The sequence below is a fragment of the Ursus americanus genome, chromosome 33, assembly GCF_024610735.1.
Source record: "Ursus americanus isolate L20-20 chromosome 33, mUrsAme1.1.p, whole genome shotgun sequence".
NCBI classification, from domain to species: domain Eukaryota; kingdom Metazoa; phylum Chordata; class Mammalia; order Carnivora; family Ursidae; genus Ursus; species Ursus americanus.
In genome coordinates, this window is record NC_142159.1 from 19,365,753 (window position 1) to 19,382,163 (window position 16,411).

A 16,411-nucleotide genomic window follows, 5' to 3' on the forward strand; every position below is an offset into this window, starting at 1 on the left:
GAGCTGCCTCTCCATGAAAAGCAGGTAAGGGCAGAGCTAAAAGGTCCCCTGGCCATCTCAGAAGATCCTGTCTGGGCCCTGGAGCTGGAGGTGGGGGGAGAGAAGCCTCTGGATGCTTTAGTTTCCTCATCCCAGAGACAAAGATCAGGCACCACCCTCCCAGGGCTGCTATGAGGAACCAGAGAGCGATGGTGTTTTAGTATAAGCTTAATAAATGCTAAACTCTTGTTAAAATGCGCTTGTTTTCTAAACAAGGAAAGCCAAGGTTCCATCCCCCAGGCTCTGTCCTCAAACAGCAGAGGGTCCTGGGGCACATGGTGACTTGAGTCTGCAGGAACGGTGCCCAAGGCAGGAGCCTCTGGGCATGGGAGGGAGTGTTATTTACTGTCAGCACAGCTGGGCCATCCCACACCTGGCCTGGGGCTCACGGTGACCAGCCAGCTGGGCCAGTCCCCAGTCCTCCAAGGCCTGGACCCAGCGACAATCTTTCATGGGAGTCTGGGGGCTACTAGACTGGGTGCGGGCCCTCTGGGCACAGAGCAGCGCTGCTGGCGCTAGGACCCCCTGAGGAGAGGGCAGGACAGCAAATCTGCACCTTCCTTCCATCCTTCCGAGTCCTTCCCTCCCTCCCCTCCTTTTTAAAAAATGTAATTTATTTTTTTAAAAGATTTCTTTAGGGGCACCTGGGTGACTCAGTCGGCTAAGCATCTGCTTCTGGCTTGGGTCATGATCTTGGGGTCCTGAGATCGAGTCCCTCATCAGGCTCCCTGCTCAGCGGGGAGTCCGCTTCTCCCTCGCCCTCTGCCCCTCCCCCCACTCATGCTCTCACTCTCTCAAATAAATAAAAAAATCTTAAAAAGAATAGATTTATTTATTTATTTTAGAGGGGGAGAGAGAGAGAGAATGAGACAGGGAGGGGCAGAGGGAGAGAGAGGGAGAGAGAGAATCTCAAGCAGACTCCCTGCTGAGTGCAGAGCCCGACCCGGGGCTCGATCCCTTGACCCTGAGATCATGATGTGAGCCGAAACCAAGAGCTGGATGCTCAACTGACTGAACCACCCAAGCGCCCATCTCCCCTCCTTCTCACACAATTCTCCACCACCCCCTGTCATATATAGACACTTTAAGGTACTGGGGACACAGTCCTGATGAAGCATGGCTGCCAACCCGGAAACACATTTACTTACACTTTAACTCGCTAGTTCAATAAAGTCTTTTATTGATTGATTGATTCATTCATTCCTTCAACAGAATTTTGCTGAGTTCCTACGGTATGGATGGTAGGCAAAGCTCTGAAGTCAAACTACCTTAATTTCACCCCTGGCTCTGCTACTCGCTAGCTGTATGACCTTGGGCCAGAGCTTTCCCTACCTGAGCCTCAGTTTCCACATCTGTAAAGTGGGAGAGTGCCTCACAGGATTGTGGGTGGACAGACGAACTGAGCTCTCTCCTCCCCCTGTGAGCTCCATATCAGGGTGGGCTCTGCTCACCTGTTCAGCCCCACACACGCTCTGCACCATGTCAGGCCCTAGGCTGGGTCCTCATCAAGCCATTTGCCCATTGAACAAATGTGAGCACAGTGCCAGCGGCAAGGCTCGGGGTCACGATGCTGTGGCTCACAAGTGTGGAGTCACACTGCCTGGGGTTTGCATTTGGGCTCTGCCTCTTTCCTCACCTGCAAAATGGCAATAAAAGTCGTACCCACCTCTCTGGTCTGGTGTGAGAGGAACACAGGTGGGGTGTGGTGCATATGAAACTATACGTCATTGTGGGGCACCTGGCTGGCTCTGTCAGAGAGCAGGTGACGCTTGATCTCAGGATCGTGAGTTTGAGCCCCATGCTGGGTATAGAGTACTAAAAAACAAATAAATAAACTTAAAAACATGCAGATATATATATACACACATATATACATATAGTCATTATGGGGACGAAGTGGGTGTTGGTTAGAATGAAGTTTGGCTTTTGGAAGCATGGACCCCACTGGGTGGCCGGCGCAGGACTCGGTGCCCTCCCAGCCAGGCCAGGACACAGTGCCCTCCAGTCTGATGATAGGGCGACACCTGCTGTTACAAAGCTGCATGTGCAGCCACAGGCCCACCCTCTTCCTTGACGGCCTCGAACTCCCTTTGCGGCTGCGTCTTTGGGCTCCTCCACTCCAGTGCTTCCCAGCCACGGGAGGAGAGAGGAGGGACAGATGTCATCCAGATTACTGTGTCACTACCTCTCTAGACCAAGTCGCCACCCCCCTTTGTCTGGCTTGGGGCACAGCCTCCTAAGCTTCCCACCCCCTCCTGCACCCCCACCCTTGCCTTCTGGTCCCAGCACAGGAGTTGGGAAAGTTTCATTTTGCTTTGAAGTAAGTGCCGCGCTCATCCTGGGGCTTGAACTCACGACCCCAAGATCAAGAGTCACATGCTCAGGGCTCCTGGCTGGCTCAGTAGAAGAACATGCAACTCTCAACCTCGGGGTCGTGAGTTCAAGCCCCGCGATGGGTGGAGAGATTACTTAAATAAATACATACATAAATAAATAAACAAATAACGAAATAAACTTTTTTTAAAAAGTCACATGCTCTACTCACTGAGCCAGCCAGGTGCCCCACAGGAACTTTTTTTTAAAAAATAGGTCTGAGCATGTCACTCTCTGCTCACAATTTCCAGCAGAATGTATCTTAGAATAAAATCTAAAGCCCTCGTCATGGCCTGCAAGGCCTCACGTGATGAGGTCCCTGCCACTTCTCCGGCCGCTGTCCCGTGTGCACATACACACGTTGTCTTCCCCAAACTGGAGAATAAGCTCCTCCAGGGCGGGGCCTTGTCTGTCTTATCACTGCTCCAGCCGGGGGTCTAGTCCAGAGCCTGGCACACAGTGGGTGTCCAGTAATACTGAGTGAATGGATGAATATACTCCAGCCAGACCGAATGACTCTGGTCCTTCTTCCTGGGACACTCCCCACCCCCGTTCCCTGGCCTTTGTGTGGCTCACTCGCTGGTCACGTCTTAGTCTAGACATCACGTCCTACAGGAAGCCCTCCCTGATCTCCTCTCCTCAGAGTGGGCTGGACACCCTCCTCCAGCCCCGCATTACTCTGTACGCCCTTACTCTTGCCCGCCCCCGCCCCCTCCCAGGCCGTGAGCTCCCGGAAGACTGAGGTATGGCTGTTCTCTCTGGATCCCCTTTGCCTGGGAGAGAGTCCGCCGAGCGCATCCGTGTGCCCCAGCTCCCTAATCTGTGCTTTCTCACATAGGCCCTGCAAGGCTGTCGCTCCCCTGACACAGAGCAAACGGCCAATACACCTTAGCTACTGGAGTTTGCAGGAAACTAGTAAAATAGTCGTTGAATAAGTAAGTGAGCCTTCAACAGTTTTGTTTCAGAGAGGGAGAGGGAGAAAAAATTAAGCAGCCTCCCTGCCCAGCACGGAGCTGACGCAGGGCTCGATCTCACGACCTGAGCGGAAATCAAGAGTCAGACACCTAACCAACGGAGCCACCCAGGCGCCCTGAACATTCAACAATTTTAAGGAGAAAGCCTAGAGATATGCTTCCGCACAACGTCGTGAATCTTAGACCTACACGCAGCCTCACACACACGTCAGTGACCCCACTTCCCGCTGGGTAACACGACGGCCCCGTGAGACAGGGACCACCCGCCCCTTGTATCCCTGGGGGCGTATGAGCCTGGTCTGCTGTAGCCACTCGGGAAATGAGCGCTCTTGTTTGTATCTGTTCCAACATGACCCCCCATTACCGTGCGGAGCCCCTCCCGTGCCCCGTCGAGAAGCAGGTCCCCTTATTTCCCATTATGGATCGCCAGGTCCCACCTGCCCCCCTGAATTTCCCCACCTGGTGTCGGGGCCTCCCAGGGACCCACACACTTGCACGAGAGCCAGGATGGCGGCGGACAACTCGTGGCCCCTGCCTGTTGCCCTGGGGCGTCCTGACCCCACTCGGGTCGGCCCCTGATGTTCACAGTGCTGGCTCCTTCTCGTCTTTTAGATCATACCTTGTTACCCACTCAGAGGCCTTTCCCACCCACCGTATCAGAAAAGCTTTTTGCCCCCATCACTCCCCATCCCGGCACCCCATTTCAGCTCCTACACAGCACTCGTTCCATCACTGTTCAAAATCATCTTTATTTATTTGGTTCCTTATTTAACCCTTCCCCTCACCCCCACCCACCGCCCCGAGGATAAGCGCCAAGGACGCTGTGGTGTCTTCCCTAGTACTCGGCAGAGCCTGGCATGCAGAAGTTGCCCTATTAGGATTTGCTGTAGGAACAAATTGGTCTCTTTCCAAGCGCAGGTGCCTTACCCTGCTTCTAGTGAAAGGTGAGCAAAGATAAGGAGGAGGAAGGAGGAGACCTTTGAGTGTGTACTTGGTGGCTGTTTCAGATGTCCTTGATCGATCTAATGCTCTTCCTTGGCTCCGGCATAAAGACTCCTGCTTGGCTGGGGAAGGGGGCTGGGGCTTTGGGAGCTGCAGTCCCCCAGCTCTCGAGCCGGCCGTGCCAACCCCCTCCTCCACAGCCAAGCTCTTCCAGTTACTCTGCCTGCCCACAGACGCAGGAGGAGAGGGCCTTGAGCGAGCCGATGACCGTGCCCCAAGCTGAAGACCTCGAGGGCACAATCTTCAAGGGGTTCCCCTTGGCTTCAGGAGCCTCCTGGGGGACCCGTGGGCTGACTGGGGAGGAAGCTGGGGCCACCGTCCCTCTGCGGGGTGGCAGGGTCCCCCTGGTGTGGGCCAGGTGGACCCCACCCGGAGGGGCCTCCTGAGTCAGGTGGGGCCGGTTTCCTCCGCAGAACAAGATATAGGTCTTCATCGGAGGAGTGACAGGTCCTAGATGAGGACCAGGGGCTCGGGGCGGCACCGGGGGGGCCACCAGGGAGAGCTGTTTGCCACGAGCACAGTCGATAACAAAAGTTAGGTGAGCGGCGGGGATGGCCTTCTGATGGCAGGCCGGCTTCTCCCCTGGAAGGAAGGAGGAGACCAAAGGCTGGAGTTAGCATAGTCAAGTGTGGTTTCATTTCACTCACTTGTTCCCTCCCTCCGCCAGGGTTTCACTGCCCATTTGGTTGACTCACAAAGACGGGAAGGGAGTGGAGTCTAAGAGCACGGATTTCAGCCTCAGGGAGACCTGGGTTGGAATCCCGGCTTCCCCCTCTCTGCCGTCTGCCTTTGGGAGCACAGCCCCGGGCATCAGGGCTCTGTGCTGTGCCCAAGAACGTCCCATGGGGACTCTGGTGCACTGGAGGAGGCTGGGGGTCCCCGAGGCTCTGCATTTTTAACAAGCCCCCAGGGAACGCCAGTGCTGCTGGTCCACGGACCTCACTGCTGAAGTAATGAGGTCCTCGAGCAAGAGGAAGTTCCTGCCACTTTATACGGACAAGGCAGCAGAGGCTCAGCCTGTGCAAAGGTGGTCCTCAGGGAGCACCACGCTGCGCTCCCCTCCCCCACACAACCTCGCCCCTAGCCTCAGAGCCCACTGGTAGTGCCCGGGGCTGTCTGTCCTGGGCAGCCCTGCAGTCGTGCTTTTGTACCCTCCCGACCCAGCTCAGGGAGAAGCCATGAGCCAACTGATCAACGTATCAATGAAGCGAGTGTCAGACCAGCTCCGTGTGAATCCAGAGCCTGGACTCTGAGTGAACTTTTTGAGTTACCCAAGGAACAAATTCTCTTCACTACGTGCTCTTCCTCACGACACAAGCTCGGAAGGAAGCTCGTGTTCTGGTATGTTTGTTAACACACAGAATCATTGAAGCCCACCGCCCATGGCTTGAGAATCCCGCAGCTCCAGGGTGGGTGTCTGCCCTCCCGCACCACCCCAGCTGGTCTGTCTGCGGGGCTGAGGCCCCTGTGCCACCTCTTACCTGGGCTGGTCTCCAGATCTGTCTCAAGGCCCATGACTCTGGGGCTGGCTTGTCGGTCGCTGGGGTCTTCCGAGGGGGTCACCGTTCTTGCCACAGTGGAGAACTTCTCGCTCTGGGAGGAGGAGAACTTCTCAGCGGCCTCTTCCAGGATGTAGCTCCCCACCCAAGGACCAGACCTTTTATATTTACCAGACCGGATCCGGATCTGCTGAGCGAATTCCACCGGGAGCCACAGGAACGGGCCTGGGGCGGCTAGGGGATGGCTTTGATCGACAGGGTTATGTCAACAGAATTGTTGTCAGGTCACTGGGAGGCCGTTCTACCAAACAGACCCGATTTTCTTTCCACTCCAGCCACTTCCTACCTGTTCTTTGCCTTAGCCTGGCCAGACTTCAACAAGAAAATGGATTTCTCATGGTCCTGGAAGCTGGGAAGTCCAAATCAAGGGGTCCACAGATTGCGTGTTTGGTGAGGACTCACTTAGGGGTTCAGAGACGGCCGTCCTCCCAGCAGAGGCTTCGCACGGCAGAATGGGCAGGGGCGCTCTCTGGAGTCTCTTTTATCTAGAGTCCTCCTCATGAGGACTCTACCCTCAAGACCTAATCACCTCCCAAAGGCTCCACCTCCAAGTCCCATCACACCGGGATTTAGTTTCAGAATATGAATTTGGGGAGGACACATTCAGCGGACAGCATCCTTTAAATCAACTGACTGTTTTTATTGAAAAATATATATATACTTTGTTATCATCATGTTTTCAGGGAAGTAGAGTTGGCATACAGTATATTAGTTTCAGGTGTATGACATAGACATACTGATTTGACATTTACACATAGTAGGAAATGCTCACCATGGTAAGCATAGTTACAGTCACCATACAAAATTATTACGGTATTATCAACTACATTCCCCATCCCCATCCTGTAGTTTTCATCTTTGTGACTTCTTCATTTTATTTTTTAAATTATTATTATTATTTTAAGATTTATTTATTTTAGAGAGAGAGAGCATGCCAGTTGGGGGAGATGCCGCAGGAGAGGGACAAGCAGACTCTGCACTGAGCGCAGAGCCTGATGCGGGGCTTGATCTCACGACCCTGAGATCATGACCTGAGCTGAAATCAAGAGTCAGCCGCTCAACCAACTGAGCCACCCAGGCACCCTGACTTATTCATTTTAAAACTGGAAGTTTGTACCTCCTTTTAAAAAAAATTAAAGTATATATTTTGGGGGCACCTATGTGGCTCAGGTGGTGAAGCGGCTGCCTTCAGCTCAGGTCATGATCCCGGGGTCCTGGGATCGAGTCCTGCTGTCGGGCTCTCTGCTCAGCAGGGAGTCTGCTTCTCCCTCTCCCTCTGCCGCTCCCCCTACTTGTCCTTGCTCTCTCTCCCTCTATCTCTGTGTCCAATAAGCAAATAAAATCTTTAAAACAAAAAGATTTTATTTTTTAAGTGATTTCTACACCCAGTGTGGGGCTCAAATTCACAACCCCGAGACCAAAACTCACCACCCCAAGATCAAGAGTTGCATAGTCTAGCAACTGAGTCAGCCAGGCACCCCTCTTTTGTAACTGGAAGTTTGAACCTCTTAATCCCCTTCACCTATTTTGCCCATTCCCCTGCCCCCATCCCCCTGACAACCACCAGTTTGTTCTATTCCTGAGTCTGTTTGCTCATCTGTTGGAAATAGACTTTAAAACGAAAATTGGAAGCATTTCATTAATTGTAACAGTATCACTTCTGTACATTACAAATAACTCTGTACTGTATAAGAATAATGGTCCCCCAAAGATATCCATGCCCTCGCTGCCAGAACCTGTGAAAGCGTTTCCTGACACAGCAAAAACGACTTTGCAGTTGTGATTAAGGGTACTGAGCTTCTAACATCACTTCTGATGTGTGTGTTTGGTTTTTTCCCACACCAGCAAGCAATTAACTCTGTTCTGACACAACCTACCTGGAGATAGCGAGATTCCACAGATTAAGGGCTCATTCCCACGTGACTGCCGATCCTAACTGCTCATGCTAATTGTAATTCCACACTGTCACCTGTGATTCTGATTTCTAGGTCAGAGTTCCCCATGCGCCCCTCCTTATCTGCTAGAGAGGCACACAGAAGTCAGAGAAACATTTTATTTACTACATTACCAGGGTTTGGGGGTTTTGTGGTTTTTTTGGTTGTTGTTGTTATTGTTTAGATTTTATTTATTTATTTGAGGCAGAGTGAGAGCGAGAGAGATCATAGAGAGAGAGCGAGAGGGAGAAGCCGACTTGCCACTGAGCAGAGAGCTCAATGCGGGGCTCGATCTCAGGACCCCGAGATCATGACCCGAGCCGAAGGCAGGTGCTTAACTGACTGAGCCACCCAGATGGCCCTAGATTACCAGTTTATTATAAAAGGGTACAACTCAGGAACAACCAGATTGAAGAGATGCACAGGAAAGGAGGGAGAAAGGGGCGGAGCTTCTAATACTCTGAGCCTGTCACTCTTCCTGAATCTCCTCCACTATGTTCCTGATTGGTTAAATCATTGGCCATTAGTGACTGAACTCGATCTCCAGCCCCTCAACCCTCTTTGATGTTGGTGGGTGGAGCTAAAAGTTCCAACTCTCTAATCACACTTTTTGGGTTCCCCTGGCCACCAGGCCCATCCTTAGGTGACCTAGGGTCTTTCTAAAAGTCACCTCTTGGGGCACCTGGGTGGCTCGGTTAGTTGAGCGTCTGGCTCTTGATTTCGGCTTAGGTCATGATCTCAGGGTCCTGGGATCAGCCCCGAGGGGGTTCCCTGCTCAGTGGGGAGTCTGCTTCTCCCTCTACCCCTCCCCCCTGCTCACCATCTCTTTCTTTCTCTTGGATAAGTAAATAAAATATTTTTAAAAACTAAAAATAAAAAATAAATAAAAGGTACCTCGTTAATATAACAAAAGACACTTTTTTTTTTTAACGTTTCATTTATTCATTTGACAGAGAGAGAGCACAAGCAAGGGGAGTGGCAGGCAGAGGGAGAGGGAGAAGCAGGTGCCCCACTGAGCAGGGAGCCTGACTCAGGGCTCGATGTGGGGCTCCATCCCAGGACCCTAGGATCATGACCTGAGCTAAAGGCAGACACTTAAACGACTGAGCCACTCAGGCGCCCCAAAAAGATACTTTCTTGCTCTCAACACTTGGGCAATTCTAGAGGGTATGAGGAGCTCTGTGCCAGGAATTGGACAAAGACTATATATATATTTCTTATTATAAATATAGTATCACAAGTATGAACTTTGAGAGGGGGAGATTATCCTGAATTATCTGAGTGAGCACAGTTTAATCACACAAGTCTTTAAAATCGGAGAACATTTCCCAGCTGGGTTAGAAAGAGATGTGTTGATGAAAAAAAGGCCAGAGACATGGCATGAGACTCACCTGTCATTGCTGGCTTTGAAGATGGTGTAAGGGGACCTGAGCCGAGGAATCGGGTGGCCTCTGTAAACTGGAAAAGGCAAGAAAAGGGATTTTTTTCCCCCTAGGACCTGGATGGAGGGACCTCCCTGGCAACATCTTAATTTCGGCACAGTGAAACCCATGCCGGGCTTCGGACCAACTGGTAATAAACCTGTGTTGCGTTAAAGCCACTAGATTGTACTTTGGCACGGCAGCGATAGAAAACTGACAGGCTGCGCAAAAGTCTAAGAAAATAAAATTAAATTCTAGCTGGATATTGTCGCCTGTGTAATCTGACTTTAAAGTGACGGGGCACCTGTGGACACCAGCACTCCCGCCATCATGTGATGAGAAGGGCATGTCTCATCTGGGGTCTCCTTCCCCCCAACCCATAACCCGGGTCTATCCATGAGAAAAATATCGGGAAGATCCAAACTGAGGGACATTCTGCAGACTACCTCCCTGGTACTCCTCAAACGGTCAAGACCATGAAAAAATAAGACGGAGAAACCATCACAGAAGGGAGGAGACTAAGAGGCCACGGTGATAAAATGCATTGTGGGATCCTGGAATCAAGAAAGGATGTTAGCAGGGCGCCCGGGTGGCTCAGTCGGTTAAGCGTCTGCCTTCAGCCCAGGTCATGATCCTGGGGGTCCTGGGATCAAACCCCGCTCGGGGCTCCCTGCTCATTGGGGAGACTGCTTCTTCCTCTCCCTCTGCTCCTCCCCCAGCTCGTCGTCTCTCTCTGAAATAAATAAATAAAATCTTTAAAAGTTTTTAAATTAAAATAAAAGGATGTTAGCAGAAAAGCCTGTGATAGCCAAATGAAGGGAGGAGTTTAGTTAATAGTACTGAACCAATGTTGCTTTCTTCATGTTGACAAACGTTCCAAACTTACCTACGATATTAACAATAGGGAAGACTGCTTCTCTCTCCCACAATAGGGAAGACTACTTCTCTCTCCCCTTCTGCCTCTCCCCCCACCCCCTGGTTGTGCTCTCATTGGTTCTGTCTCTCTCTCTCAAACAAATAAAATCTAAAAAAAAAAAAAAAAAAAAATTCCAGCTGGGGTGTCTGCCTGGCTCAGTTGGAAGAGCATGTTATCTTGATCTCAGGGTCCTGAGTTTGAGCCCCATGTTGGGAGTAGAGGTTATTTAAATAAATAAGTAAAAACTTAAAAAAAAAAAAAAAAGAACTCCAGCTAATAAGTGTGGAAAGAATGATAGCATCAGAAATGCATCGTTTTACAACCTCTAATGAAATCATTGATTCAGGGAAGGATCTTCAAAGGAAGAAACTGTTACATGGGAAGTTGATGGGGAACTTTCCAAAGAAGGAATTGGGCTCCTCCCACCCAGACCCACCATTGATCTTAGCACCACTGACGGGGTCCCTGACGTGACTCAGAAGCATCTAGAACGTGTTCTTACCAAACATGTGGGACCTGAACCTACTTACCCCCTCCAGCTAATTTACAGGAAATGAAAGGAGAGGAGTGCTACTCAGATGACAGCACGAGGAAGCAAACAGAGAAATCCAGAATGTGGGATGTTTACAGGACAGGATTCCAAAGAATATTCTTCCAAAAAAAAAAAGATTTTATTAAAGAAATTTTTATTTTTAAAATCTTACATCATGGAAACATAAGATAATTTTTTAACAGTTGCACACTGAACCGTATGAGGGCTGAATGACATATCTGGGGTTTGCTTTAAAATATGTCAGTGAGGGGCGCCTGGGTGGCTCAGTTGTTAAGCGTCTGCCTTTGGGTCAGGGCGTGATCCCAGAGTCCTGGGATCGAGCCCCACATCAGGCTCCTCTGCTGGGAGCCTGCTTCTTCCTCTCCCACTCCCCCTGCTTGTGTTCCCTCTCTTGCTGGCTGTCTCTCTCTGTGTCAAATAAATAAATAAAATCTTAAAAAAAAAGAAAAAGAAAAAGAAAAAGAAAAAGGAAAGGAAGGATATATAAGTACCCATAGCAAAACAACTGTTGAATCTGGATGGTGGGCATGCAGAAAATATTTTATTATTTTATCTAGTTTTAATATTTTATTTTATTATTTCATATAGTACTTTATTGTTTTTTTTCTTTTTTAAAAAAAGCTTTATTTATTTTAGAGAGAGAGACAATGGGGGAGAGAGGGACAGGGAGAAATCTTAAGCAGGCTCCACACCCAGCACAGAGCCCCGCATGGGGCTTGATCTCACAACCCTGAGATCATGACCTGAGCTGAAATCAGGAGTCAGACACCTAACTAACTAAGCCACCCAGGTGCCCCTTCTTTCCTGATGTTTTTCTTTAAAGTAAACTCTAGGGCACCTGGGTGGCTCAGTCCGTTAAGTGTCTGCCTTGGGGTCAGGTCATGATCCCAGGGTCCTGGTGTCCAGCCCCGCATCAGGCTCCCTGCTCAGCAGAGAGCCTGCTTCTTCTTCTGCCTGCCACTCCCCCTGCTTGTGCTCTCTCTCTGACAAATAAATAAAATCTTAAAAAAAAATACAAAACTCTACACCCAACATGGGGCTCAAACTCACGACCCCGAGATCAAGAGTCACACACTCCACCGACTGAGCCGGCCAGACGCCTCTATTTTATCTAGTACTTTATAACATTTTGAAAACGGGTGTGAAGTAAAAAGCGTATGTCAAGGATGCCTGTGAAGAGTTAAGAAAACTGTTTTATGACAAATAAGCAGAGAAAACATCGTTGCATTTATAAATTAGTATACTGTCGGGGCGCCTGGGTGGCACAGCGGTTGAGTGTCTGCCTTCGGCTCAGGGCGTGATCCCGGCGATACGGGATCGAGCCCCACATCAGGCTCCTCCGCTGGGAGCCTGCTTCTTCCTCTCCCACTCCCCTGCTGTGTTCCCTCTCTCGCTGGCTGTCTCTGTCTCTGTCGAATAAATAAATAAAATCTTTAAAAAAAATTAATATACTGTTATGTAATTCATGATTTTCAACCTGTGTGTAATCAAATTGATAAACTAAATTCTATACGTAGACATTTGTCAGTGTGTCTGCAGCCCTTCAAGTTCATAGCCACAAGTTAGCCAACCACCGAAGTTCTCCTGGTTGGGAAAAGGCCCACGTGTAAATAATAACCGAGCTTTGGGAGGACATCAGGGTGGGAGGTGGACGAGGTTCTGGCTGGAGACTCCAGAGATGGTGAGGGGCCCTGCGTGTCGCTCGGACAGCTAAGGGGAGAGGGATCGGAGGGGAGAAGCCCAGGTGGAGGGAGTCCGTTAGTAATAGACTGCAGCAACACCCCCCCGTGAGAAACCAGGCAACCATCACCCCTCGCTCATGCCAGCAGCAGGGGTATCCTTCGCTCCTGCTCTCAGCCACCTAGCGTGAATTTGTAGATACGTCCTTCTGCGTTGTTTAAGGAATTTCTGGCATCTCATTTAATGGAGACCATTTCTGGGTCTCAATTGTCAACCAACTGTGCCATTACAAGCAGCCTCAGCTGTTGGAGCTGGGACATTAAAACCCCAAAGTGTCTTGGGGTTCACTTCTATTTATACATTCAGCCAAGGTTAATGTTACGTTGCTTCCTCTCTGACGTAACAGGTCTAAGTTACATGTATATTCTCTAGGTTTCAGCTCCCTTACTAGGTAAGGCTAGCTTTTCTCCCCCCTCCCTGCTTGCTTGGTGGCTTCCTTTCGTAGATCAGTAAATCACCGTAGGGTCAGGCCACGTGCTTGTTCCCTGGGGCACTTTGGACTGGGGCAGAGCTGCAGACCAATAAAGGATAATGATCTCTCAGGGGCATCAGCGTCTCTTTGCAAAGTAACTTCCTCAGATAAGGCCAGTATGGGCTTTCCAGGGAAAGCAGGGTCAGTCTCATTCAATAGGGGGAGGGGGTTACCTCTAAGGCAAAAGAGTTTCGGTGAATTTTGGATTTGGAGAAGTCAGGGAACTTAGTCATCTGCATCCACCCAAACACCCCCATCTTGATTGCTAAGTGCCGCTTGTTCCCATTCAGTGCACCTGGCCAGACTGTGACTACAACTTCTGCTGCAATTATAGTACAATTCAGCAACCCACAGGATCTGCTCTAATTTTTGGCTACATAAGCCCTGTAGCTACAAGAGAGGAGACAAAATTTTTTAGAGTAGTCAGGAATGGCCCTTGCTTCTCTAGTCCTGTCCTGAGCTGAGAATTTAAACCCTAAGTATTTCTTTTTTGAAAGTCTTCAGCACAATTATACATAGGCAGCCTATGTGACAGTCCTTACAGTCCTCACATTCTGCTCTAATGGTCAGTGTGGCAACTACTCCGTCTCCCAAAGCCTATCTTTATTAGGCACTTTCCCCCAGGCACCAATATTTATTGTGATAAATGATAACTTCTGTAACTAGTTTTTCCCTGTGCGAAGTAGGCTAGATCTGTATCACCTTCAAATCTAATGCCTTGACCCCTTCGGAGGTCAGTTTCCTGCAGAAATAGAAACCTTGCTGGGTGTTCTCTTTAAACTTCTTACTTTGGAAAAAAATGTAGGTTCACATGCAATGGTTTTTTAAAAAAGATTTTATTTATTTATTTTTGACACAGAGAGAGAGAGTGCACAAGCAGGGGGAATGGCAGGGAGAGGGAGAAACAGACTCCCAGCTGAGCAGGGAGCCCAATGCGGGTCTTGATCCCAGGACCCCGGGATCATGACCTGAGCTGAAGGCAGATGCTTAACCGACTGAGCCACCCAGGCGCCCCTGTTTTTGTTTTTGTTTTTTAGAGAAAGGGAGAGAGAGTGCATGAGTCAGCGTGAGCAGGGGTGGGAGGCAGTGAGAGAGGGAGAGGATCTCAAGCAGATTCTGTGCTGAACTCAGAGCCCACGACCCTGAGATCATGACCTGAGCTGAAATCAAGAGTTATCAAGAGTCGAACGCTCAACCGACTGAACCACCCATGTGCCCCAGTTCACATGCAAGTGTAAGAAACAATACAGAGCAATTCCACCACCACCCTTCTTTACCCAATTTCCACCATGCTCGCATCTTGCAAGGCTATAGTACCATCATATCACAACCAGGATCTTTACACTGATACAGCCAAGGTACAGAACATTTCCATCCTACAATGATTCCTCATGTTGTCTTCAGACTTCTTTTAAGCAGAAAGGGATTTCATCCAGAAAATTAAGTGTTTATTTTTTTAAAAGATTTTATTTATTTATTTGACAGAGAGAGAGAGAGAGAGAGAGAGACAGCCAGTGAGAGGGGGAACACAGGCAGGGGGAGTGGGAGAGGAAGAAGCAGGCTCCCAGCGGAGCAGCCCGATGTGGGGCTCGATCCCAGGACTCTGGGATCTCGCCCTGAGCTGAAGGCAGACGCTTAACGACTGAGCCACCCAGGTGCCCCCAGAAAATTAAGTGTTTATAACACTATTGGAGGGGCTGAAAAAAGGGTTTCTAGACTGGTCCTCTAGCAATGGCTCCCAGAACACCATAGAACTCACCAACCAGAGGCTATTACTTCTGCCACAATCACGAAGCTGAGGAATCAAGAAGTCATCACCGAGATTATTGCATTCAACATATCGCCAGCAAGAATCCATAGATCTAGATTTGGGACTAGAGAAGCTGGTTCCCAGGCACTAGAATGCTGAGTTTGGCTGTCACCATCTCACAGATGCTTCTGAACACTCATGAAGCTGGAGACCAGCCACCATGCACTGCTGCGAACCCTCACATCTGCGTGGCCTTGCTTGCCACCAGCAGTCAGCTACCATCGGAAGCACGATGATTATTGCCGCACTGCTGCCTTCCATCCAATCTTACCAACGGACAGAATCCATTTGTATCTGGAATTCTAACTGCAACTGAGTCTGGGAAATGGAATTTTAACTTTTTAGATTCTGGAAGGGATGGTTGATGAGTCCCAGATGACTACATCCAACACAGATGGATACAGAGGTCGATTTGTGTCCTTCGTTTTGGGAGGACAAGAGGGGTCTTATCAGATCTGCCACGAATTTCCTGCAAAAGAAAGGGTGAAGTCAACTGCCGCTGAGTTTTTTAGTTTCCCTAGTGGTTGTGAAGGGAGGAGTAGTGACTTGGACAGATGAATATTTGTCGAAGTTCCTCTTCAGGCTAGCGATCATGAATTTGTAGCGAACAGTCTGTCCCTTTGGGTACTTTGTCCAACTGTGCGCGGCTGTTAGGGTGGAAGTGAAGTGACAAGGTGCATTTGGATTTACTGAGGATTGGAAAGCTTACCAAATCCATGTGACAAAAAGACAAGGGAGCAAAGAAGTTCAGGGTGGTGGCAAGAGTGTTGTTAAAACCCACGGGAAATAGGGGCACCTGGGTGGCTCAGCTGGTTAAGCGTCTGCCTTCAGCTTAGGTCATGATCCCAGGGTCCTAGGATTCAGCCCGCATGGGACTCCCTGCTCCGCCGGGAGCCTGCCTCTCCCTCGCCCTCTGCCTCTGCCCCCACCCCTCTCAAATAGATAAATACAATCTTAAAGAAAAAAAAAAACACAAAAAAAAAACTCATGGGAAATAAACAGGATCAGAAGTGAAGAAAAGAGAAAGCCCAGGAACTGTGAGGAAGTAGAGAAGTCAATGGTGTAGAGGTGCTGAAAATTTGGAAAGAGGCCACAGAGGGACTGTTCAAGTCTGCAGACACTTTTGTTTCCAGCACCCTTGTTCACACCCAGGCTAATCCTGGATCTGCCCTAAATAGGAAATGGGGCAATGGTTGGCTCAGAAGGTAGAAAAACCTAAGGAGGGATCTGCAACTTTGGAGCCACAACTAGGTTCACGTCCGTGCTCCTCCACTTGCAAGACGCGTGACAATGGGCAATTCATTTACTCTTCCTGAGCCTCTGTTTTCCCTTCTTCAAAAGGGGGGGGAGAAAAAGACTATCCTACGGTTGGCGAGAAGACTTAACGAGATCATGCACGTAAAGTGCTTAACACAGTGCCTGGCACACAGTAGGCGCTGAGCGCGGGGAAGCTGTTACTGTTATGTTGGGAATAGAAAACCAGTGAAGGGTTACAATGAGGACAATTCTAAGTGCAGAAGTACTGTAATACAAACTTCTGGCTAGTAGGCGCATGCGCCTGTCCGCGGTCCTCGGCTAGCGCGGGCGTTGCGCATGCGCCGGAAGTTGCAGCCGGGAA

At 49.7% G+C, this 16,411-nt stretch overlaps 1 protein-coding gene across 1 annotated transcript; it reads right to left on the reverse strand.

Moving 5' to 3' along the window:
• Positions 1 to 4,195: 4,195 nt before the first annotated feature.
• SRARP (steroid receptor associated and regulated protein) lies at positions 4,196 to 9,279 on the reverse strand. The gene is made up of 3 exons (XM_045774713.2): positions 9,273 to 9,279; positions 5,870 to 6,121; positions 4,196 to 4,970 (listed from the first exon to the last, which is right to left on the reverse strand). Exons 1-3 carry the CDS (start codon positions 9,277 to 9,279, stop codon positions 4,543 to 4,545), a joined length of 687 nt encoding a protein of 228 aa, XP_045630669.1. The 3' UTR covers positions 4,196 to 4,542.
• Positions 9,280 to 16,411: the final 7,132 nt, after the last annotated feature.

Excerpts from the sequence above, each read along its gene's own strand:
- SRARP (XM_045774713.2), bottom strand. Across the intron at positions 4,971-5,869 it reads AGATCTGGAGACCAGCCCAG|GGGAGAAGCCGGCCTGCCAT; the intron begins GTAAGAGGTGGC and ends CCTTCCTTCCAG.